At 66.2% G+C, this 22891-nt stretch overlaps 1 protein-coding gene across 11 annotated transcripts; it reads right to left on the bottom strand.

The window, feature by feature from the left end:
* Window positions 1-1266: 1266 nt before the first annotated feature.
* Window positions 1267-21980, bottom strand: ARHGEF16 (Rho guanine nucleotide exchange factor 16). 11 transcript variants are annotated; one of them, XM_060013211.1, is made up of 16 exons: window positions 21659-21977; window positions 14448-15051; window positions 12633-12678; window positions 11416-11585; window positions 9776-9832; window positions 9161-9321; window positions 7962-8114; window positions 7656-7785; window positions 6797-6871; window positions 6374-6466; window positions 5538-5642; window positions 4419-4570; window positions 4049-4276; window positions 3126-3199; window positions 2512-2613; window positions 1267-1976 (listed from the first exon to the last, which is right to left on the bottom strand). In XM_060013211.1, the coding sequence occupies exons 2-16, from the start codon at window positions 15030-15032 to the stop codon at window positions 1837-1839; spliced, it is 2271 nt and encodes a 756-aa protein (XP_059869194.1). In that variant the 5' UTR covers window positions 15033-15051; window positions 21659-21977; the 3' UTR covers window positions 1267-1836. The 11 variants fall into 11 exon arrangements, with proteins under 11 accessions (XP_059869194.1, XP_059869198.1, XP_059869188.1 ...); XM_060013205.1 differs by lacking the exon at window positions 1267-1976 and adding an exon at window positions 1988-2278 and having other exon boundaries at window positions 21659-21979; XM_060013212.1 differs by lacking the exon at window positions 1267-1976 and adding an exon at window positions 1988-2278 and having other exon boundaries at window positions 4049-4237; window positions 21659-21979.
* Window positions 21981-22891: the final 911 nt, after the last annotated feature.

Here is a 22891-nt window from a genome sequence, read left to right as displayed (position 1 = left end):
GGACTTGACCCAGGGCTTTTCCAATTAACTGAAAACGTACCTGGCAACCGAAGGGCGGTGGGCTGGCCTGCCCTCCCCGAGAGTCAGGGGTCAGTGGTGAGAAGGAATAGGCCGGCTGCAGGCAGCTGGGCTTACACACCGATGCTGCCCACCTGCTCCTGCCCAGGGCACGCACACACGTGCACACACACACACCAAACACACACCTGCCCCTCACCCTGGTCACCAGCTTGCCCCACAGCAGCTCCAGGAAAAGAGCAGGACTTAGCTCACAGGTGGGAAAATGCAGGCCCCAGATTTCCACCTGTCCAGGAAGTAGGAGGAGCTGGGCCTGCTCTCTGGTGACCCCACCCCTCAGATCATGCCTCTTTCACTGAGCCTGGCCCCGCGCCATCCCCCCACCCTGCAGAGCACACGTCCAGGATGTTCCTTCCAGCTGCCCCAGGCCATGGAGGTCACCTTGGACGTTAAAGGGAGGAGCTGCCCCTCCCTTCTGGTGCTGAACCCCTCCACCACCCGGTTCAGTGGGCGGGGCTGGGATAAGCTCCACCCCCACCCAGTCCCCTCCCCCTGGCCCGGCGCACTCCTCCACTTCCTCCTGCAGCCAGCCCCAGGGATGGAAGGGACAGAGGGCTGGGCTCCCCAGTCACCCAATTCTGGTCAGCGGGTGGGGAGCCACACCCCAGCTTTCAAAGGAAGACAGGGCCCCAGTAGATTGTCAGGAGAATGCTGGGAGCCCCACCCCAAGGACAGCACTGCCTGAGCAAGAAGGGCAACAGGCATGGGTGTGGGAATTGGGAGGGCTAGCAGGGGGGGCTTCCTGGGGGAGCAGACCTGTCCTCCTCGCACCTGGCCCAGCAGCGCCCTGCCACCCAGGTGGCCATCACCCTCTCCTGGGAAGCAAGACCCTTCTTCCCCAGCTCAGAGGCCAGGCCAGCCTGCCTCTCCCCACGTGCATGTCCCAGGGAATCCTCGGGGAGCAGACCAGCTGGGAGGTGAGGGATGAGAGGACACCGCAGAGGGGTGCCCACAGCCTCTGCCATGTCCCCGAGTCCCCCAGCCCCACCGGCCAGGCTCAGCCTCAAGGGGCTTCATGGGGATGGGCTTGCCCATGATGCTCCAGGTGGACAGGTGTGGCAGGCCCAAGGACTAACACAGGGTGACCATGAATGGGGGCCCAGTACAGGTGACCACACGGGGGGGGACCAGTCCCGCCCACAGCACGTTGGGAATTTCTCAGGGACTGGTGTGGCCTTCACTGGGGCTCAGAAATGTGCAAATCCAGGTGTTAAAGAAGTACTTTAATGTCTCAAAGTCACAATTCCAGTGCTGGCCCTGCAGGGTCACCTGCCGGCAGCTGGTTCTCCTCTGGGAACATGGGGCAGCCCTGGGTACTCAAGGCTGGGGCAGGAGGGGTGCAGGAGGGCGAGCCCTCCAGGCCACCCATGCTCTTTTGAGGGCCATCCGCCTCGATCACTCGCCCACGGCATAACTGCCCTGTGGGTGCACGGGGAGCAGGGCGGGGCAGCCAGGAGCTGGGGGACGGCGTGGCCAGCAAGCAGGCCTGGCTGGGCTCCTCCCAGGGACGCAGCCTGGGGTCAGGGCTGGCACGGCTCCTGAGCTTGCCGGGAGGATGCCCCTCCTGAGGGCGTATGGCCTTCCTCCTTGGAAGTGTCCGGAGCCTGCGCTGCAGCCCATGGGGCCTTGGGAGGCCAGGGAGCTTTCAGGCCCTGGGGGCAAGCCCTCTGCGCTCCCTGGGGATGGACTCCACTTGCTGGAGTGTGGACCAACGCTGCATGGCCGCAGCCTGGCCTGGCGAGGTGCCGGCAGGTCCGGCTACACGTCCGTCTCCACCCGCAGCCGCTCCATCCTGCGCATGTTGCCCTCCACGGCCACGCGGCTCGTGATGCTCCGGGCTAAGTCCTCAGGGAACCAGCCCGTCTCTCCATCCCGCAGCCTCTCGCCATAGAGCCATCCTGGACCCAGACCCGGGGCAGGTGAGAGCAGGCTCCTGGGCACCAGGCAGGGGCCCCTGTGTCGGCTCCCCCTCGGAGCTGCTGTTCCAGAAGACGCCAGGGCCAGGCATCCCTCGGAGCAGACCCCCCTCCCCGTCTTGCCCCAGGTCACGTGGGCACCTGGTCTTCCATCAGGTGCTCGGCCCCAACACTGGGCTCAGGGGCTGAGCTCACGCCAGCCAGCTCGCTCCGTCCTGTGCAGGTACTTGCAGGGGCCACCCTCCCGCTTAGGATACAGAGTGACCAAGAACCCACTTCTGGTCCTGCAACTCGGGGACATTTGAGACGTCCTTGAGGGAGGGTACTGAAGGGGGCCCTGGAATCAGGCCCACTGTGAGTACATGCCTACTTCCGGGGTGGGGGCTCTCAGGGCAGCTGACCATGCCAGTGTGCTCTGGACCCTTGCTGGGGCCCCCAGGCTCTCACTCAGCACTGGTCTGCCCGGCCCCTCCCACCTGCCCCACGTGCATCCCCCAGGCCCATCCCCTGTGCTCACCGTCCTCTTGCTCCAGGACCAGGACCACATCTGCCTGCTGCAAAGTGATCTCGTCCGCCTGCTTGGCCAAGTAGGCCTTGGTGATCTCCACCTGGAGCAGGTCTGGCAGGGAGGGCAGGCCTCAGGAGCAGGACTATTCCAGGGAGGGGGTGGGCTCCAGTCCCAACACACCCCCTGTGGCTTGGTCTCGGTGGGGCCCAGGGGCCCCCAGGCGTCCCAGCACACGGTCACGTGGCAGCTTCCCTCCGGCTAAAGCTGGGACCCCTCCAGAGGCTGCGGGACCTGCTGCTCCCACTTTCAGGGCCCAAATGCCCAGCACCAGCAGAGGGTGCACCCAGCTTCTAAGGGGCCAGCCCACTCCAGCTCCTTGGCCTCAGTTTCCCCAGCTACTGAGCAACAGGGAGGATGAGGCCCTGAGACAGCGCTGGGCCTGTGCGTGCAGGTAGACACACACGTGCCTGGGGCTGGGGCCCCTTACCTGGCAGGTCACCCTGGGGGCAGGCTGTGGGGTGGACAGAGGGCTGGACAGCACCTCTCCCCTTCAGGCCCACCCCCCACCCCAGGGCCGGGAAGGGGTGGTGAGCCCTGCCGTGTTTGGGGGGGCAGGCGCTTACCTCCTTTGTTAGTGGGGTCTGGCTGCCGCCTCTCCCAGTGCGTGAGTGCTGTGATCCACCGCGCGCGGTCACTCCTGGGGGCAGAGCGCACATGAGCGAGGCCCGAGCTGACGACCTTTGCTTCACACTCCCCACCCAGTGTGGCACGGTGGGAGGGTCGGGGTGTCCCTGAGCCCCCCACAGCCTTCGAGGTGGGAAGGCAGTGGGATGAAGGATTACGCTGCCCGGGCACACTTTGTGAGCCGGCCGGGAGCTGGAGGTGTAAGTGGGTGGCCCCTCTGGTCTCCCTGACCCATTGCGCTGGGGGCCGAGGCGCAGGAAGTCACAGGCTCGGGAAGGAGCGGCAGGCAGGCCTCCCCCAGGCAGGCTGACCCCGAGTCACATCTGGCCAGGGACATGGAGTCGGGCGGCGGCTGCACCCACAGGGCTCAGGCTGCCCTGCTTCCTGGCGCTGGACCCCAAGCGCCCTGCCCCGTCAGCTTGCTGTTAGCAGCGCTCAGCCTCAGCTTCCCACCTGGAAAGGGGGCCGTGCTGGAGGAAGCATGGAGACCCAGCCAGCACCTTTCTGTGCGCTGGTTCCCCCACCGTCTGCCCTCACTGCCCTGCATGGCCCCCACCCTGTGCTCCAGCCCCACTGTCCTCCTGGCAGGGGCCTCCTGCCTCACGGTCTTTGCACTGCCGTGCCTCTGCCGCAGGCCCCTCCCCAGGGCCCCACCCAGTGCTCCCTCCCCTGCCTTGTTTCTCCTTGGACATACAGGACAGTTCAGCCACGTATTTTGCAGCTGGCGTGTCCCCCTCCCGGGAGTGTGAACTGCTTAAGGACTAGGCCATCCCTGGCACAGTGCAGTGCCCGGAACCCTGGATCAGGCATCCCGTCCCCACGGAGGTCTCAGGATCACCCCCGCAGAGCCCTCCCATCTTACGCTGAGTCGGAGGATAGCAGGATCTTCTCCTGGCGGCCCTCACTGTTGTGCAGCAGGGTCAGCTGGAAGGTGTGCGGTACGAAGGAGCTGCGGTTGCCGCCCCCCGGCAGAGAGGCCTCCGAGGGCTCCATCTTCTGGACCTGGATGTGGTCCAGCTGGGCGTAGTCCTGGACCACGAAGCTGTCCTCACTGCAGGGAGACAGGCGGTCGGCCAGATGCTGCAGAGGTCTGTGGGCAGCCCGAGGGCCAGTCAGCCGGAAGGATGCTCTCGAGAGCGGGCCCCAGCCCACCTCCCCAGCTCCAAGGCCACGGCTGCTGCCTGCTCCCCGTCACAAGGCCATGCAGCCTGGCGACCACAGGGGGGGCCCACCTCTTCTTCTTGGTGACCACGAGGACGTCGTTGAACAGGAACAGGTAGCATGTCGGCCGGCTGGAGAGTTTTCGGAAAAGCCCGGTTTCTTCCACCACGAAGAGCTCCCCGCGCTTCAGCAGCCAGCGGGAAGCAGAGATCAGCGGGAGGGACTGGGGGCAGAGCGGGGACGGGGTGAGTCCCGGGGGGGTGGCAGGGATGTGCAGCCATGGGGACTGAGCCCTGCCTCTGGGAAGGGGGTGACCAGGCCTCCCTGGGCTGCACCGAGGAAGGGAGTGTGACTGTCCAGGCCTCAGACAAAGGGCTGTTCAGGCCGCGGACAGGAGCTCAGGGGGCGGCTGCTCTGTGCCTGGCCCGGGCCCAGACCTTGCGCAGCAACCTAGGACAGGCCTGCCCTGCTTCCAGCCGGGCCCAGGGGCCCACAGGGCACCTACCGAGGGCTCCCCTCAAACCAGGGGACGAAGGCTGCTCTGGGGAAGCCTCCTGGCCCGCCTCACACCAAGCAGGGGGCTCGGATGGCTGCCTCTACGCAGGCTGTGAGGAACCCCTGATCTGCGGGGCCACCTCTGGCATCCAGGGGCCTCTGCTGCAAACGGAGCTCCCTCCCCTTCCGCGGCCCAGAGAACAGGCCCGGCTAAGGCAGACACCCCTGCCTCCGCCACATGGGTCCCATGTCGCCATGGCCGGTGCTCAGACAGCCTTCCGCCAGCAAGGCTGGCGCTCTGGCCTGTCAAGCCGGAAGTGGAGGGGCAGGCAGGGCAGGCTTGGTGGGGACAGAGCCAGGAGGCCCTGCCCACCAGCCTCTGCCCCCCTGACACGCCCCACCGGACACCTCACCCCTCCTGGGGCTCTGAGCCCCCGCACCCCCACCTGGGCCAGCTGCTCTCCTGCCCTCATGCCCTCCAGTTTCGAGACGTGGGGGTAGAGGGGTGAGAGGCCCGCTCAGGGGTCAGCCAGGCCCAGGGTTGGGTCTTTGCTCTGGTTGGGGGTGTACTTCACCCCAAACGTGACATCTGCTGCCCGGCCGAGAGGCTCAAGACCCCGGCCAAGGGTGTGGCCTCAGTGGGTCCGTGGCCGTCATCACCCAAACGCCTCCTCTGTGAAGCCACCCTGACTCACCCCAAGGAGCCTGCGGCCCTTGTCGGAGCCTCTGTGCCCTCCCTGCTCGGCCTCCGGCCCCGCCCACGGCACTGGTTCCCATCGGCTCCGGCCTGCCGGCCGCCTCTGGGGGCTAGAGGTCAGCAGCTCAGCCTGACTGATGATAAGCTGGGGCCGGGCCCACAGAGCTGCCCCAGGGACCCTCCGAGTCTCCTGCCCCCCCCGCATGCCCACAGGGGTCTGCTGCAGCCAGGCCGTGGGGGGAGGGGAGAGCCAGGGCAGTGGGGCGGGGCAGAGGCTGCCTCCAGGCCCCGATTCCAGAGAGTTGCTGCTGGGGCAGCGCCTGGACGGCACAAGGATGGGCTAGTCTGTGGGATGGTGGGGAGCCGTGTGGGCAGAGGTCTGAGCTCTGCTTGCTTGGGTGGAGCTGTAGGCTGCCTAGACCCCCGCCCCCAGGACCAACAGACCCATCCTGGCCCCAGCAGGAAGCCTGAGCTGGCCCTGAGGTCGTCCAGCCCCCGCTCCCAGCACAGCTGACGGGGAGCCTGGGCCCAGGCTGAGCCCTGCCACTGGGCCTGCCACTGGCTCCCCGTCACCGGCCCCGGGGTCTGCCCTCTGCCGCTGCAGACCCACCGCAGGCAAGGGGGCGGTGGAGCTGAGACCTGAGGCCGAGGAGCACGCTCTCAGGTGGGAAGAGGCCTGGAGAGGTCGAGGCGGAGGCCCAGCCCTGGGCTTCACCGGCGGGGGGCAGGGGGTCGCCCCAGAGGCCTCTCTCCAGCCTGCACGCTGGGGGGCGCTGACCCCCGACCGCACACAGAGCCGGGCCGGGGGACAGTCGGGGCCGCGGGGCCACCTACCTTGACCTTGCTGAAGTCCAGCTGCGTGTGCAGCGTGTACATCTGCTCCATGCGCTCCATCCGGTGGGCCCCCTCGTTGCACTGCTTCACCAGCTACCGGGCGCGCACGCGAGAGCAAGTGCTGAGGGCCGGCCCACAGCCTGGCGCCAGACCCCACGCCCGCCCCGTCCAGCCGAGCCTGGCCCCCGCGGCAGCGGCCCTCACGGCTGTCCTGGTCCCTGCCCGCCCCGGGCTCAGCGACTGTGTGAGTGGCCCTCTCTCTGAGCCTCAGTTTCCCCACCGGCACCGTGAGGAGCTTGCGAGGGACCGTCTGGAGACCCTCTCTGCCCCGCCTTCAGGGTCTCTGCCGACGGGTGGGCGTGGGGACAGAGCTCGGGGCTGGGCTGGGGCTGGGCGCCGCCCCCCCTACCCTGGACCCCTCACCTTGCTGATGGCCTTGAGTGCACGGCTGGCGGCCTTGTATCTCTCGGGGTGGCCCTGAGTCTTGAGGCAGAGTGTCTGCAGGAAGAGACCAGACGTGAGAAGCCACACGCAGCCTTCTGCACCCCGGCTCAGGGGCCTGCCTGGGGCAAGGGCTCCCCTACCAACGCCAGACCCCGGGGGGCACCCAGGCCCCACCCCTTCAGTTCTTGGCTGTGGTGCTCCAGCCTGGGACGCCCCTGAAGCCTCTATTTCTCCACTTCCCCGAGGGCCCGGAGGGTCTGATATCCTGTCTGCCTGGGATGCTGACCCGCCCTGCACGGGCCACATGCTGCCTCTGAGAGCTCAGCTGGGCTCCTGCCATGTGCGGGCTCTTGTGTGCCTGTGTGTGTACGTGTACCTTTCACCCCACAAGGCCCGCTGCCCCATGAGCTGGCATCTCAGAGCACAAGCCACTCCAGGAAGCCCCTCGGAGCCCCTCTGTCCACAAAACGGGGACGGTGACGGTGCCTGGGTCACCCCAGGCCCACGCCCAGGACAACTGGCCAAGGGTAGGGGGAAGCAACAACCCTGACCGATGCTCGGCAGGGGTCTGGGCGACACCGGATCAGACTCAGGACACGAATGAACCCCGTAACCATCAAGCAGATGAACAGAATCCACCAAGTGCTGGAGCAGCTGCCGGCAGAGGGAGTTCCACAGGCGGTGCTGCTGACAGCGGCCACAGCCACTGTGGCCATTAAAGCCGTCCTGTAATTGTCCTCACGACCATACACAACAGACAGAGCGGGGGGAGAAGATCAGGAGGGAGCAATGCTCTCTGCCTGCAGATGGACCCCGGGCCACCTCCCTGTGCACTCACGTCCGTCAGCAGGGGCAGCCGGGTCACCCTCTGCATGGGCAGGATCAGGAAGGAGATCATGGGCAGACCCCCGCACGCGGGCCGTTGCTCGATCTCCCTCAGGGCCTCTCGGAAGGCAGCGCTGCTGCTTCTGCAACAGAGAAAGGGGTTCTCAGCCGCGGCGCGAGGCGAGGCCAGTCCATCAGGAGAAATCGGGCGGAAGCTGCAGAAGCCGGGCTGCGAGCAGCAACGTGCCCCGCGGCAAGGGGCCGGAGCCTCCCGAGGCCACCCCCGCCGGCCCCGTCCCGGGCCCCGGGGCCGGCTCACGTCAGCTGCTGCAGGGCGCGCTGCTGGTAGACCTCGTTGGAGCAGTAGGAGACGTAGGGGTGGAAGTGCCGCTCGGCGTGCTCTTCCAGGATGTCACTGACGTCCTCCACGCACACCTGCGCCCTGTGCCGCTTCTCCAGGTCCTCGAAGAACCTGTGGGAGCGACGTGAGGCCCAAGGGCTGCTGGGCTGTCCGTGGCCCTGCGCGCGTGAGCGCACACATGCGCACACGCACACGCACAGAGCAAGGCTCCCAGAGGCACCCACACCAGGTGCTGGGGGGGTCAGCTGCTAGGGCCCCCCTGGGAAAACCCCAGGACAGATCAGCTCCTAAACCTGAAATAACGGCACACACCCATGGCCAGATCCAAGGCCACTTCCTGCTAGAGTCTCGCAGACTCTAGCCAGCATCGTGGGGAGCAGACGGTAGGACAAAAAATTTGCCACTTTGACTGGATTCCCTGGGACTTGGGTCAGAATTGCCGGGAGCCGCCTGGAGCCCCGGCTGCCTCTGCCCGGTGCAAGGCAGGGGCAGGGGTTCTGCTCCTTGCAGGTGATTGGGGTCTGACACCTGATCGTCTCCCATATGCCTCACCCCAGTCTGCAAGGGGGCAGGAATGGGACCCACCCCCTCAGGTTAGGGAGGGGACGCTGAGGCTCAGGGCGACGCCACAGGGTGTTATGGGGTCGCCTAGGGTGCAGGGCAGTGAGGGGCTGGACCCACACAGGTGCTACCTGGACCTCGCCCTCCATGGGAGTAAACACACACACACGCACACACACACACTTGCTGCCACACATGCATGCACATGAACACACACACACACAGAGGCCCTGGCAGGCCTGCAGCTACACACCCGGCCCCTCCTCCACCTTCTGACCCTGCAACCAGAGCCCTGGGCCAGGCACCAAACACCTCGGCCCGGAACACGACCCGGGGCTGCAACTCAAGGCCGCCTCTAGCCTGCTCCGTCCCGCGGGCACCTCACGCCTCGTCACTGGCCCTCTGTGCTTGCACGTCCCCAGGGCCAGCTCTTGGTGGCCGCGGGCCCCGTAAGGTTCTCGCGCTCCCTGCCCCCAGGGCTGCTCCAGGCCGTCCATCTGCACTCGCAGACCGGGGTCACCCAGAGCCCCAGCCTCCCCACCCTTGAGAGCCTGCGCCATCGGGTGCTGGGCCGACGGGCTGGGCCCGGGCCTGACCTCTGGCTGGCGCTCAGCACGTCGGTGATGTTGGAGAAGAGGTGGTGGTGCTCTGTCTGGGTCATGGTTGCCCGCAGCTCCCGGGACTGCAGGAACTCGGCCACCAGGATGCCGAGGCTGTGCTGGTACGAGAACTCGGATATGAGGATCTCGAAGATGGCCTGGGGCGAGAGCAGAGCGGACGTTGGGGCAGCTGCGCCCTCCAGGCCCTGCCTGGAGCTGCCCTGCCACACACGGGGCCTGGCCCGGGTGCACGGGTGACCAGTGCTCAGGCCGCGGGGAGATGATTGGGGGGCAGGGGGCAGGTCGGGACTCGGGCCCCCTGGACAGGACACAGGCTGGGGCCGTCAGCGCGGCCGTGGGGACATGAGCCCGAGTCCTGGGCTTGCACTCTGGCTCGGGCACTGATGAGCTGTGGCACTGGCAAGGGCTCCCACCCTCGCCCGGAAAGTGGGTAACGGTAGCCCCCCCAGCCCCACCCCAGCCAGGGCATCAGCCATCGCTGGGTACCGGGAGGCAGCCAATGGGCCAGTGGGCGACGTCACCAGGGCTGTGGTCCCCGCGCCCCCCACCGGCGTGTCAGAAGCAGGGCCACGCCCCCAGCCCACCCCTCACCTCCTGCCTCTCGTGCTCCTCGGCGGGCAGCTTGTCCAGGATGCCCGACTCCACCACCTGAGGACGGCACGGGCTCGAGTCACCGGAAGCTCATCCTGCCACCGGGCCAGAGCCAGTACGGAGCCAGAGACGCCGGGCTGGCCGGGCGGAGCTGCACCTCGTGGGGCACCTGGACCGCCGAGCTGGCCTGTTCCTGCTCGGTCCCCTCACCCAGGTCTCTCTTCTCCAAGGACACCGCCCCCTTCAGAGGGGCCCTGGGGCAGCCGAGGAAGGGCATGGGTGTCCGGAGGGAAAGGCCTCTCCAGGGATGGGACGGGGGCTCTGTCCCAAAGAGCTGCCGGGGGCTGGGAGGTGGTGGAGAGACTCAGAAGCACCCGGGAAAGCTGAGGGGCGTGCTGAGCACAGGGCCACGACTCAGGCACACCTGGGCCAGGTGAGCGAGCACCCTGCCCAGAGGTAGGGGTGACACCGTTCCAGCATGGCGCACTGCCCCGCTCTCCACCCCTCAGGCCCCTTGACCCCTGGCTGCCCCGGCTGGAGCGTGGCTCACTCGGCCACAGTATGCCCGCCGAGTGCCTGCAGAGCCTGCCGGGGGCGACCCTCTGCAGGACCAGGGCCACCCGATTCGTGCTCCCCTCCCCAGCGGGCTGGGCGGAGGCTGCCAGCAATGCCTGAGACGCCTGAGCTCAGGTGACGGGAGCAGAACCTCCGGCAGCATTTCTAGGGTAAACCGTCCTGGATCCCACCCCTGACCCGGGAGGTCGCGCACAGGCACCTCCGGGCACGCAGCGGGCGCCTGGCGGGTGGGAACACACGTGCGCTTCCGGAACTTTCCGTCTGCCGGCCCTAACCCCGCCCCGTCCTGGGCCCTCCCTGGCCGGCGGCCCCATGGCATGCAGTGTCCTGGATCTCGGTGGGCGGTCACGGTGCCTCGGCCCCTCTCCTGCCCCACGGGATGCAAACGAGGAGGCCTGTTGTACCGCAGACTGAGGAACAGCCAGACGCCCCTCCCTGCTGCCCCCGCGCCCACAGCCCGCACTGCAGCTCCGTCCCTCGGCTCCCAGGGGACGGCGTCAGGAGGCTGTCTGCCCCAGGGCCAGCTGCGCCCTCCTGGGGTAGCGAGAGCTGCCTCCCTGGGTACCTGCTTGGAGCACCGGCGCCTCTGTCCCAGCCGCGCTCCACTGGGAACCCACAGCCCTGCGGGGCAGGGACCAGCCCCATTTTCAGGCGTGGAAGGTGAGGGGGCACCTGGCAGTGGCGCACAGCTCCGGCCGGGCCTCTCCCCTCCCCTCTGGCCTCCTCACTTGGACCCTCCTGGCACTTTCTGGGCACAGTCCCCTGGGAGGAGGTCCCCTGTGCCCCCAGGTCCCTACAGGTCAGCCTGAGCAGGGAGCTCAGGGAGGGTGAGGGGCTCACCCGTGGGACGACCGTCACACACACACAGATGACACGCCCCTAACCCCTCTCCCCACCGCAGCGACCACCCCCACGGGGCCCCGCAGGGCAGGGCAGCTCTGAGGCACCAGGAAGATCTCCCTGCCAGCTGGGCGCAGACAGGGCGTTTCCAGGAGGCCGCTCCCCTCACCGGGAGGACCACCCATGGGGTCAGGAGAAGGGCCTCCCCGCCAGCCCGGCCCCACCTCTGGGAGCTGACTCCAGGTGACCTGGGGGGGCCGGTAGCTCTTGACCACGATGCAGGCATCCGCCTTTTGGGTCTCCTCAGGGCTGGAGAACTCATCGAGTAAGTCGTCGTCGGACTCGTGGATGGTATTCAGGCCTCGCTCCCGGATCTCCTGGTAGAACCGGGGATCTGGGGAGAGGGGGTGTGCGTCACCTGCAGGCCTGGGGGCTCTGAGCGGTCCTGGCACCCCAGGAACCCACACGCTGAGTCCTCCCGAGGAGGCCCTGAGAGCGTCAGGTGGTACAGGGCCCCCCAGGGCAGGCTCCCCTCAGGCCGGCTGGCTCCCGCGGCTGAGCTGGCCGAGCCCAGGGCGGGGGTGGCATCCCCGTGCAGAATGTGGCACCTTCAGACCAGGGCTGAGCCAACACGTCAGAGAGTGGCACGGGCCAAACTGCACGGCCTTGGGGAGGGGACTGGGCAGCGGCCGTCCCCAGGTCGGCCGAGGGCGCTGCAGGCCACCTCCTGAGAGCCCCCCGGCCCGAGGTGAGGTTTCCCGCTCTCCGGCTCTGCAGTGGCCACGTGCTCAGCAGCCCCGCCGGGCGGGTGCGTGGCTCGGGACGGCTCTGAGGCAGCCCCTCCTTGCAGCTCCCTCCCGCCCTGGCTCCGAGACCTGGGGCCACTGCTGCTGTCCTGGGGGACGAGGCCCAATCCTGAGGCCTCCCCACGCCCGGACCTGTGGCTGTCCACAGAGGTTGGGGCTGGCAGGGAGGGGGCCCTTTCTGGCTGGGGCCCCTTACACCCACTGGCTGCTGCATCCAGGCTGGGCAGGCACCTACCCGCCAACTCCCATGGGGTCCTGCTGGCATCCACCCCTCGGCAGGCTGAAGGCACAGCCCAGATGTCACCCACGGCCCCTGAGCCTTTAACACTGGGTCCCTGTGGCCTGTGTCTCTGCACCCCAGGCCCAGGGCCCTCTGCCTGGCCCTGGGCCCACCTGCTGAGGGAGAGTGTGGAGGCTCTGTCTGCCGCCGCCCCGGGACAGCGCAGGGTCCAAGGGAACTTTCTAGGCCCATCAGAGCTGCAGGGTCAGACGGGCCACCAGGCCCTCCAGTCCCCAGAGGGAACCCATCCAGCACGTGGTTCTCCGTCTCCCCCAGGATGCCCGAGTGAGACCCGCCTCCCCAGGGCCCAGCCCGGCCGCAGCGCCGCCCGACGGCGCCCCTTGGCCACACTCACCGTCCTTGAAGGAGCCCTTGTGTGCGCGTTTCCGCCCCAGCGTCTTCTGTGCAGAGAGATCCAGAGACACGGGCAGTCAGCAGGGAGGAGGGGCAGCGGGCAGCAGTCCCTGCACCTGGGCCCAGAGACCAGACCCTCCACATGTGACGCCACGCCCAACACGAGGGGCCTCTGCTGGGCATGGAGAAGGCGCTTAATAAATGTCGGCTCCACACGGAGGCAGAGGCCAGGGCAGGTAGGACGGGGTGGGATGGGGCTCAGAGCAGGCAGGGCAGGTGACCAAGGGCTGGGCAGGCCCAGGAGGGCTGCCGAGAGGAGATGCTCGGGAAGGTGGGCCTGGAGGGAAGCCGAGGCAGCACAGGTGTGGCTGGGAGATGGGCTAGAAGGGACACTGGGGTGGGAGCCAGGGCCGCACGGGGGCTCCACGAGCCCGGGACCTGGGGTGGCAGGAAGAGCAGAGCCTGGCAGGTTGGCGTCCAGCTCCAGCACAGGCCCGGGGCCCCAGCAGCTGCTGGTGGGGCTGCAGGGGTGAACTGGGGGCGGGCAGGGCTCTCAGGGCCCCATACCCTGGTCCTTCCAGTTGCCACTAAGAGCCCGCTTCCTTGGCTGGGACACCGTTTCCCCTGACCCCCAGGTGCACGGGTTCCAGGAAAGCGGGAGCTGGCTTCTCGAAATAAGTTGGAGCCTGAAACTCCCCGTGCTGGTCTGGAATGTGTGGTGCTCCCAGGTGCACCCGGCTCTCCCTGCTGCCCACCCGCACCCCCAGCGCCCCCACCCCTTCCACCTCCAGGCCCGGGCACCCGCTGTCTCCGCAGCCCGTCCTCCACCTGCCTCCCATCCTGTGTCCACACCTCTACTTTGACCCTGTCTTTTCCGGGACTCCTGACCCCCCCCGGCCCTGAGCTCGTGGGGAGCCCCACCTCTGTGCTCTCTCAGCACCCTGAGCACCCCCAGCCCAGCCCACGGGGCCCCACCACCCTGGGAGCTCTCCTGGGGCCTCTGCTCACTGGGTGCGTGAGGCCTCAGGAAACGTTGGCTGGCCGCATGAACCAAGCATGAATGAACAATGGCCCTGCAGGCCTGGCCCTGGGTGGGCGTGGAGGTGCCGGGGTCCAGGCTGTGCCCTGCCTCGCAGGCCAGGGGTGTCTCTAGCCCAAGGACAGCGGTCCTCCCTGCCCTGCCCCTCTGCACGCTGGGTCACCAGCATTCTGACAGGTGGTCTGGGCTTCTCCCCAGATCAGGGCCAGGGCTCATGGTCTGGGCAGAAGCCCGTGGTGGAGGAACCCACCGGGACGGCGCCTGTGGGCACAGACAGCCCTGAGCCGGCGGTCAGGCAGGGCAGGGAGGGAGAGCGTGCAGGGCAGCGTCCGACTTCCGAGCTGCCACAAGCCCTCCTGAGTCCCCGACGGGCGCCCCTCGGGCAGACAGATTCCAGGCCAGTCCATGCTGCAAAGCCATGACTGAAATCTGTCCTTCAGATGGGCTGGCTCCCCCTCCGTGCTCAGAGCGACTTGGAGAGAAGGGCTGGTTCCTCCCCGGGCTCCGCTCCCCGCTGTGGCTGAGAGCCGGGGTCCTGGCTAACACCTTCGGTCTTCCTGAGCCTCAGCTGCCTCATCTATAAAATGGGGACATTCACACTCTGCTCACGGCCCGGCTGTAGAGCTTAACTGGAATAAACCCTCCCAGGAGCCTGCACAACGTGCGCGGCGGCGTGATGACGTGAAGGTGTGTTCGGGCCCCTTCCCTGCCCACGAGCTCCCGAGGCCCCTTGAGGCACGGCCCCCGCCCCGTTGCCCAGGCAGACGAGCCCCCTACCTTATTTCTGGCCGTGGACCGAGCAGGAGGCTGGCTGGGCTCCTCGGCCAGGGCCGGGATCTTGGGGCTGAGCTGGACGGGGCCGCCCTCACCGCTGGGGGTCCCCAGCCCCTTCATGGCCGCCCGGTAGGATTGGTTCCTCAGATTTCGTCTCAGCATCCCCCCAGGACCCGTGTCCACGTCCATGTCGTCCAGGGAGAAGCTGGGGGCCGGGAGGAGCCGGGGGTCCCGCCGGGCAGCCTCTTTGCTGAGCATGGCCGCCCCAAAGCTCTGATGGCGGGCCGGGGTCTTAGCCTTGCTGGACACAGCCAGGCTCCGGGGGATCAGCTGCTGAGTGCCCATCTTGAGGGCTGCCGGGCTCTGCGTGCTCAGGACGATGGTCCTGGGCTCCTGGGCCTCAGGGGACGGCGACGGGGGCACCGGGGTGTCGGGCTGGAAGGCGGCATTGCTCCTGCATTGCAGGGGGCCCCGGACCATCGGGAGCCGGGACGCTGGCTTTCCCTCGGTGTCGAGTTGCAGCTCCGAGTGGAAGCGGTGTTCCAGGAGCTTCTCCTCCAAGGAGCTGTCCGAGTGCTGCTGGGACATGCTGAGTGGCCGCGGGGACCTGGGGGAAAGGACAGAGGTGAGGGCAGCCCTGCTGCAGCCGGAGCCCGAGGTATGGCTGCCAGGATGCGGTGCTCAAAGGCTGGCTTCGCAGCCAGGAGCTGAGCTGCTACACCCTGGGCCTCGCTTTACAAATATGTAAAATGGGTACAATAATAAGTACCCAGCTTCCTGAGGATGCTGGGAAAGGTGGGGAGCTCATCCATGTCGTGCTTAAACAGGGACCTGGCCGCCGAGGGGCTCTGGTGTCACCGGTGCCGAATAGAAGGTTATCTGTGAGCCTCGAGAGGAGCGGCTGAAGGTTGAGAACTTCATACGACGCAAACGTAACATGGGGAGAACTCACTCCTTTCATTCCTTCCCATTTACTTTTAATAAGAACAAGGATAGCCACCACTCACATGCTTCTTATAAATGCAGAACTTCTGAACGTTAAAATTACAAGGGCCGGGTAAGGGTGGAAGCCTTGTTCAGATGGAGAACTAAGATTCTAAGTCACCCGCCCAGGTGGTCCCGCTGGGAGGGAACCTCAGCTCAGAGCTACACCACGGCATCCCGTGCCACTTCCCCTGCGGACCTGGGGAGGACCGCTGACCCAGGAGTTTATCCAGCAGCTCTTGGGGGGGGGAGGGCACGCCCTGCTCTCTCCCACCTGGGTGCACGCAGCCGGAGGGGGCCAGGCCTGGGATGGTGGGCGCCACCAGGGACCCACTGTCTGTCCCTGGACCCACCCGGCGGGTTCCAGCCCGAGCACACCTCACACACACACCTTGGGTCCGGGTGCTTCCCCCTGGAGGTTCTGAGCTTCAGCCCAGGAATCCCTCTGACAGGAGGCTGGGAAGGTCTGGCCACATGGGGTGGCCTAAATCACGGCACAGCGGGAACAACTCAGGGGGCCCCAGAGGCCTGGCCCTCCGCCCTGCTCTGCTGCCCCAGCTCCCAGATTCTCTGGCTAAAAGCATCCCAGGAAGGTGTGAGCAGCTCAGCCTCCCGGGCTGCAGGGAGGGGCTGCCGCTGGAGCCCTGGCCACGCCCACAGCAGGAGGACGGCCCACGCATTCCTGGGGACATTCTGAGTCCCCAGGCCTCCCTGGGGACTGGCAGCCGTGGGTGGGTCTGCACCTTCCTGGGTCGCCCTCCCTGTGTTAACTTGGCTGCACTGTACCCAGGCCTGGCCGAGAAATGGGTTTCTTACAGGTTTCCATCTATGCAGGCCAAGCAAACGCACCCCTGTGGGCATCCAGGAGACATCCAGCTCCTGAGTCCTTTTATCTAGCCACCGTGTATTTCCCATGGGGGTGGTTTACATTGTATAACACGGAGACTGTGGTGCCCGTGACCCCTGCCCGCCCCATCCCCTCATTCTTCCTCCTTCCTCTCCCTCCTCCCCGTCTCAGGCCCCAGGCCTGAGTCCCCTCCACTGAGCCCAGGTCCCAGACCCAGCCAGTGGCACACGTCCTCTCCCAGGAGAGGGCAAAGGCTCTTCCGGAGCCGGAAGGTGCCAGACGGAGCCTGTCAGGCCAGCCCTTGCTGGGTGTGACCTCGGTTCCAAACAAGGCAGCCGCACCCACAGGCCTGGGGCGCCACCAGCCCGGGACCCAGGCCTGAAGGGGAGGGGCACTGTGCCAGGGGCGTGGGCCACTGCCCTGCTCTTGCATGAGCTCCAGGACCCGGGCCCGGCTGGAGCCGACTCCTGGGGCTGCAGCTGTCGCAGGACCCCTGTCTTCTTCCTCCCACTGCTTAGCTGATCACAGAGCTACCTGGGCATAGGTTCAAAGGTCAAACAGCACCGGGAGGAGAGACTTATCATCCAAGATAGGCGTCCCCTCCTCCGCGCCACCCCGTCCCCCACAAACCACCACTCCTGGCTTTTCAGCGTTCCCCCAGTTTCTAAACAAGCCCCACTCGCTATTTTGAGATCTCCTAGCCTGGGGCATCACTCACCCTCCCCGGGCTGTGTGAACGAGGCTCCGCCCCCACTCCGCCATGCCCCGTGGGTGTTTGTGTTAGCCTGGCCCCGTTAATAATTCTCTTGTTTACTGGCTGGCTTTCTTCCGGTTAATTTTCCCCCGTGCATTCCAGCGTCCCCGCCCTGGGCATCTGGATTGTGTGCTCCAGAGGGTCCAAGCATCAGTCCTCTCTCCCCAGGCCCTCCCTTCCCGGCTCTCAGGGCAGGAGCTCGGCCCCCTGACCCCCACCTGGCATCCTGGCCCTCCCTTTCCTTCCTCCCCCGCCACTGAGCTGGGGCCCAGCCCCTGGCACCTTCCCAAGGCAGCATCAAGGGAGGGAGACCTCTGAAAATGTCTTCTTTATGCCTTTAGAGTTCCACTGGAGATTATTTTCTTCCAGAATGGAGAAGCCTTCTTCCCTTGCCTTCCTGCTTTCACTGCCAACGAGGCATCCGACGCCGGTCTGACTTCACCTCCTTGGTCATGACAGGAGGCTCTCTTCCCCCCTGCTCCGCTTTACCACCTATGGGGACAGGCACGGCGACGGATCCACGTTCACTCCCTGAGCCACAGGCTTGTGCGTCCTTCCCACCTGTTTTAGGTCCGCGTGTTTTCCAGTGCTATTTCTTTGATAAATTCTCCCACCTCCGTTTGCTCTGGTCTCTTTCTGGAACAGCCTTTAGTGAGAACCCCTCACTTCTGACCTCTTCTCTCCTTCTCCTTCATCTCTTGTTCCCCTTTGTGGGAGATTCCCACCTTTCCACCAAACGATTGTTGTTTTCCTGGTCCCACGAAGAGCTCTCTCTTGCTCTTTATGCAGAGCAGCCTGTTCTTGTTTCACGGATGCCACATCCTCTTTCAATGTCCCAGTCAGCTGTTGGCTCCCATTTAGGAGACAGGCGTGTTCTGGTGGGAGACCCGTGTGCCCTGTGAGCACACACACGTGAGCACACACGTGAGCGCACACACATGAGCACATGCTTCTGCCTGGCAGGCTCTTTGGGACTCCCCACAGGGTCCATGTCTGGAGGCTTCTCCTCCAGCCAACTGGCTCTAAGAGCATCTCTTCCCACATCCTCACCGGACGCTGGCCCTTGCGTGGTGTCCTGCAGCCAGTGCAGGGGAGGGCCGAGAGCACAGTCGCAATGGCGGCCATGTTCTGTGGGCAGCAATGCCACTGAGAGAGAGAGAGACCAGACACCCGGCAGTGACCACTCGAGCCACAGAGGCAGGTCTGCTCCCCAGCAAAGGCAGCCCTGGGAAGCTCCCCCACCGATGCTGCGTGCTGTCCGTATGTCCCTCTGTCTCCCTGGCGAGCCTGTGCGTCCTTCAGGAGCAGGGATGATTTCCTGTCTACGTCCCCACAAACAGTTGGGCTCAATTCGCAAGCTGATGTGTGAACGCTGATATCGTGGGCACCTGCCTGGCTCTGCTCTCCCTGGAACCGTGTCTTCCTGAAGAGGCCTGGGTGTTCCATGTGGAGAACTATAGCCCACTTGGTACTTTGCTCCAGGTGTGCCGAATCCACCCGGGCAGCTCCACAGGAGCTTCTAGACCCATCTGTGCCCCCTCCCGGGTGACGCCCTGCTGTTTCTGCTCAGGGTGGGCTGGGGAGGGCCCCTTACGGCTGAGCCCTGGGAACCACCGCTTCTCCCTTTGCCACTAAGCAGCCCTCCCCGGTGTCCCCAGCACATGTGCAGGGGTGGGTAAGGGACAGGCGGGGCTTGGGTGGGAGGAGCGGGGGCTGGGAGTCCACAGGTGGAGGTGGGGGAGGTCTCTGGCAACCTCAGGTGACCCGACCCAGCCTGTCTGGTCCTACGTTGCACTTGGCCCTGCCCTGGCTCTGCATTTCACGCTGGCCTGGCCCAGAGGGCCCCTTGCAGCCCAGCACCCCTGGAGCCCTCGTTTTTCCTGACAGATGGGCTTCCCAGGACCCCGGCAGGCTCTGCACCGTCCCTCCTGCTGCCCTGAAGAACACAGCCCTCCTGGCCTGGGCCTGGGGCTCTGGTCGCAGCAGCTCTCACAGCCACCAGGACCCAAACCGCACCGAGTATGGGACCTGCCACCCCTTGGGTGACGTCACCACAACACCTCCATCCGTGGGACGTCTGTCCCTCTAGGTCCAGCTGACGGGACCCTGCCTGGCGGGGCTCGGCCTCCCTGGCACCGTGCACACGACCCCATCTTTGCTCAGACAAACTTGACCCACGATGATGGCCTTGTGTTCGGGTAATTCTGCCCGGCCAGGTTCCAGACTGGAGTCACATGGAACGTGGGGCAGGATTTGGCTTCGTAAACCGTGCAGCACGTAGCAGACACTTCTGTCCGCGGGGTGGCCGGGGGCAGCTGGGGGCTCTCAACCGGAGTGGCTTGGCCCCCCGGGGGACACTTTGCCGAGCCCGGAGACATTCTTGGCGGTCACAGCTGGGGCTGAGCTACCAGCCTCTTGTGGGCAGAGCCCAGGGACACTGCTCAATACCCTACAGGGCCCAGGACCACCCACGACAAGGAATCATCCGGAACAAATGTCTGCAGTACTGAGGTAGAGAAGCCTCGGTCCAGCTAACTGGAGAGTCACCCGCCTCCCTAGAGGTTGGGAAGACCCGCCTGGCTGTCCTCAGTCCCGGACACAGCCTGGCAGTGGGAGGGGCAGTGGCAGGCCTCGTGCTCCGCCCACGCCGAGCAAGCCTCCTGCTGTCTCCTTCCTATGATGCCTCCGGGCACCGGCAGGCTCAGCCCGCAGTGCCCACCCAGACAGGCCCACCCGTGGCCCCCACTCCCGGCTCTGAATCCAGCCGCCCCATAAACCCAGCCCCCGTGCCAGCCTTGGCTGGCACACACAGTGTCTCCCCAGAGGAGCTCCGGATAAGAAATCAGAGCCCTGACTCCGCCAGGTAGCCTGGACAGGTGACCCACGGGTGTCCTCTAAACACCTTCTCTCCTTGTGTGTCTAGCCCCTCAGGGATCTTCTGGACGGCAGGCGTTTTCCTGCTCTGCTAGGTGAGGAAACCAGGAGCAGAGGGAATGTGACCCGCTGAGGTCAGGCTGCCGGTCAGCGGAGAGCTGGGCAAGGAGCCAGGCGCTGTCCTGACCCAGATCACTGCCCCAGTGGGCCAGCTGGGTGAGTGGCGACTCTCACTAGAAATAAAGATGCTGGTACAGGCGGCCGGTCGCCCGAGAGTGACAATGGCCACAGGCGAAAGAGAGGGGCAGCTGAGATCCATTCAGAAACTGAAACTAGAATTCCAGGACCCAGCCGCGGGGAGTGGCCGTGCCCATCGGGTCACGCACAGACTGGCATCTCAGGGGCCCCGCCGGCAAGCCACGTCACGCCACCTCACTCTGCACCTGGTTTCCTCTCGTGTTGGTGAAGAGCGTCTCCCGTGTAGGGTGAGAGACACCCCCTGTCCCGAGCCCCTGGGGAACCAGAGCCCTTGTGGAACACAGATGCCCCTGCCCTGCACAGATTCCTCCCCTGCAGGTGCCCAGGTAGGAGGGGGAGGGGCCTCCGCCAGCTCACTCCCCCCTGCCAGGAGAGCTTGGGAAAGCCCTGGGCAGTGCCCGTGATGTGATGCTGGCTTCTGCGGCCCATGGGCATCTGCAGGGTGGTAACCAGAAGAGGATCCAGCTGCAGCTGAGTCAGCACCCTCTAACTGCTCCCATTTCACGGAGCAGGAAACCGAGGCCCAGAGGGCTTAAGTAACAGGTTACACAGAGCCGGGATTTGGACATGGGGTCCCCGCCCTTAAGCACTAGGCAGCAGGGGTGCAGGGTAGACTGGTTGGCCTGACAAGCGCCCACTGAGCCGCCACCAGGAGGTGCAGACTGTTCACCTCCAGGTCAGACACAGAGCTCCCGGCCGCCCCCCCACCGCGTGCCCGCTGCTGGGCTGAGGTCCACACAAATCTCAAAAAGATCCTTGCTTCCCGGATGCAGAAACGGAGGGTGGGCAGCTAAGCCAGGCATCCTGGCAGTAAGCGGGACCCACAGCTTTGGGAGCTGAGCCCCGCCCTCCTCCCTTCCCCCTCCTTCTTAGCGGGATGGGATGCACGCCAGGACCCCTCCCTGCCGCCGAGTCTGCCTACCAGAGTGGGGGAGGAGTTTGTTCCCAGTTTGATGTGGGGAGGGGGTCCTCATTCTTGGGGCTGCTACTCCTGGTGCCAAAGCAGGTTTGGGCAGCAGATTCTCGCGGGTTGCTGGGAGGGTCGTTCCGTGCGCACCCTGCCCCGCCTTTTCAAAGGTCCTGGGGCTCCCTAGGGTATCTCAGCCCTGATGCCCCAGTGGGAGCTCTGGCTGCGAGTCCCGTCCAGGGCGAGGGAGTGTCCCCTAGGGCTCAAAGGAGGGGAGGAGCAGGGAGCTGGGACGCCCGAAGCCCAGGGGAGCGGGGTGGGGGGGTCAGAGGTCAGGGGCTCTAGGTCCAGCCAGGCTCTGTCCCCTCCCACAGCCCCCGCTGGGCAGCCACCGCGGAGGCGGGCAGCCGCAGAGTGACGCGGCCCCCGGGGCAGGGCTTGCGGGAAAAGCGAAGGGGAGGAAGTGCGCCCTCGGCCTTGCCAGCCCCCTCCCCAAGGCTCATCCCCACCACCTCGCTCACCCGTCCCTTCCCAGGCCCACCTGTCTCCCAGGCTCACCTGTTCCCCCGTCACCTGTCCCCCAGGCTTACCTGCGCCGTGGGGCGGAGGACGGAGCTACGAGCTCGGCGGCCGACGGGGGCCGGTCCACCTCCAGGCTCTGCAGGCCCCGAGCTCTGTCCCGGCCGCTCGGTCCCTCCCTGTCCCCGCCCCCCCACTTCCTGTGCGGCCCTGCAGGAGGCGGCAGCGCTCCGGCCCCACCAGGTGGGCGGCCAGGTGGGCAGGGCGCGCGCCAGGCGGCTCCTGCTCCGAGTGCCGGGCGGGAGGGGCCGGCGGGGCGCGCCCCAGGTACCTGGCTGCGCAGCCTGCGTCACTGTCCCCACCTGGCCAGCCGGCGCCCACGTGACCTGCAGCCGAGCTGCCTCGGCCTCCGAGTCCCGATTGGAGTCGCCCTTCTGGGACCGCCCTCCGCCCTTCGCCCTCCACGCCCACCGCCTCGGGCCTGGCGTCGCCTGCCAGGGTGACGCCAGGGCTACCCGGCTTCACCCCTCTGCGACTCTGCATTTCTCCTTACGGGCCCGGCTCTGCTGCCCCCTCCTCCAGGAAGCCCTCCAAGAAGCCGACCAGCCCAGCGGGGAATCGGAGGTTTGCAAGGCCTCCACTGCTCCAGAAAGGGCCCCCACCTTTGCAGAATGGCGGCCAGAGGGCAGCCCAGGAGCTCTGGAGAACTCTGGCTGCCTTCAAGGTGTTTGCTTTGTTTCCATCACCCCCATTTTACAGATGAGGTTCCTGAGGCCTGGAAAGTAAGGTGCTTGCCAGCCGGCACAAAATTGAGTCTGGACTCCAAGCCTGCCCTTCCCAGGCCTTGTTTAGGGTGGGTCCCCTGGGCAGAGGCTGCAACAGCCCCCCAGCTGGGGTTTCCGGAATCAGCCTTCCTGGCGCTGCAGGAGATGCTGTGGGCGGGGACAGGCGGGTTTCCACTCTGAGCTTGGGCTGACCTGCCAGTCAGCCAGGCAGGGAGGCCCCCTGCCATGCCACCTGCCCTATGTCACCCACCACCCCAAATCCCAGCTCAGACCAGCCCAGGGTGGCAACAGTGGAGCCGGCTCTCAGCACACTCAGGGACTGCCCGTTACTTCCTCCATCAAGGGCAGAGGCCTCAACTTCCCCGTGAGGCCCACCCCATTGCCCACACTCTGCCTGTGCAGCCCGCAACTTCCCAGCATTCCCTTCTCTGCAGGGGGAGAAGGCAGCCCAACCCAGGAGACCTGCAGCACCACCTCCCTGTGCGAGGAGCATCCTTCCTGCCCCACGGGGCCAGGGGA

This window comes from Delphinus delphis, chromosome 1 (assembly GCF_949987515.2).
Source record: "Delphinus delphis chromosome 1, mDelDel1.2, whole genome shotgun sequence".
In the NCBI taxonomy this organism is placed as follows: domain Eukaryota; kingdom Metazoa; phylum Chordata; class Mammalia; order Artiodactyla; family Delphinidae; genus Delphinus; species Delphinus delphis.
This window is presented reverse-complemented; position numbering and strand designations above follow the sequence as displayed.

Coding starts and splice junctions, on each gene's coding strand:
- ARHGEF16 (XM_060013205.1), bottom strand. CDS start 15,032: ATGTCCCAGCAGCACTCGGACAGCTCCTTGGAGGAGAAGCTCCTGGAA. Junction 7,786..7,961: donor CGCGCCCTGCAGCAGCTGAC/GTGAGCCGGCCC, acceptor TCTCTGTTGCAG/AAGCAGCAGCGCTGCCTTCC. Junction 2,614..3,125: donor AGACCCCACTAACAAAGGAG/GTAAGCGCCTGC, acceptor CCTCCCTGCCAG/ACCTGCTCCAGGTGGAGATC.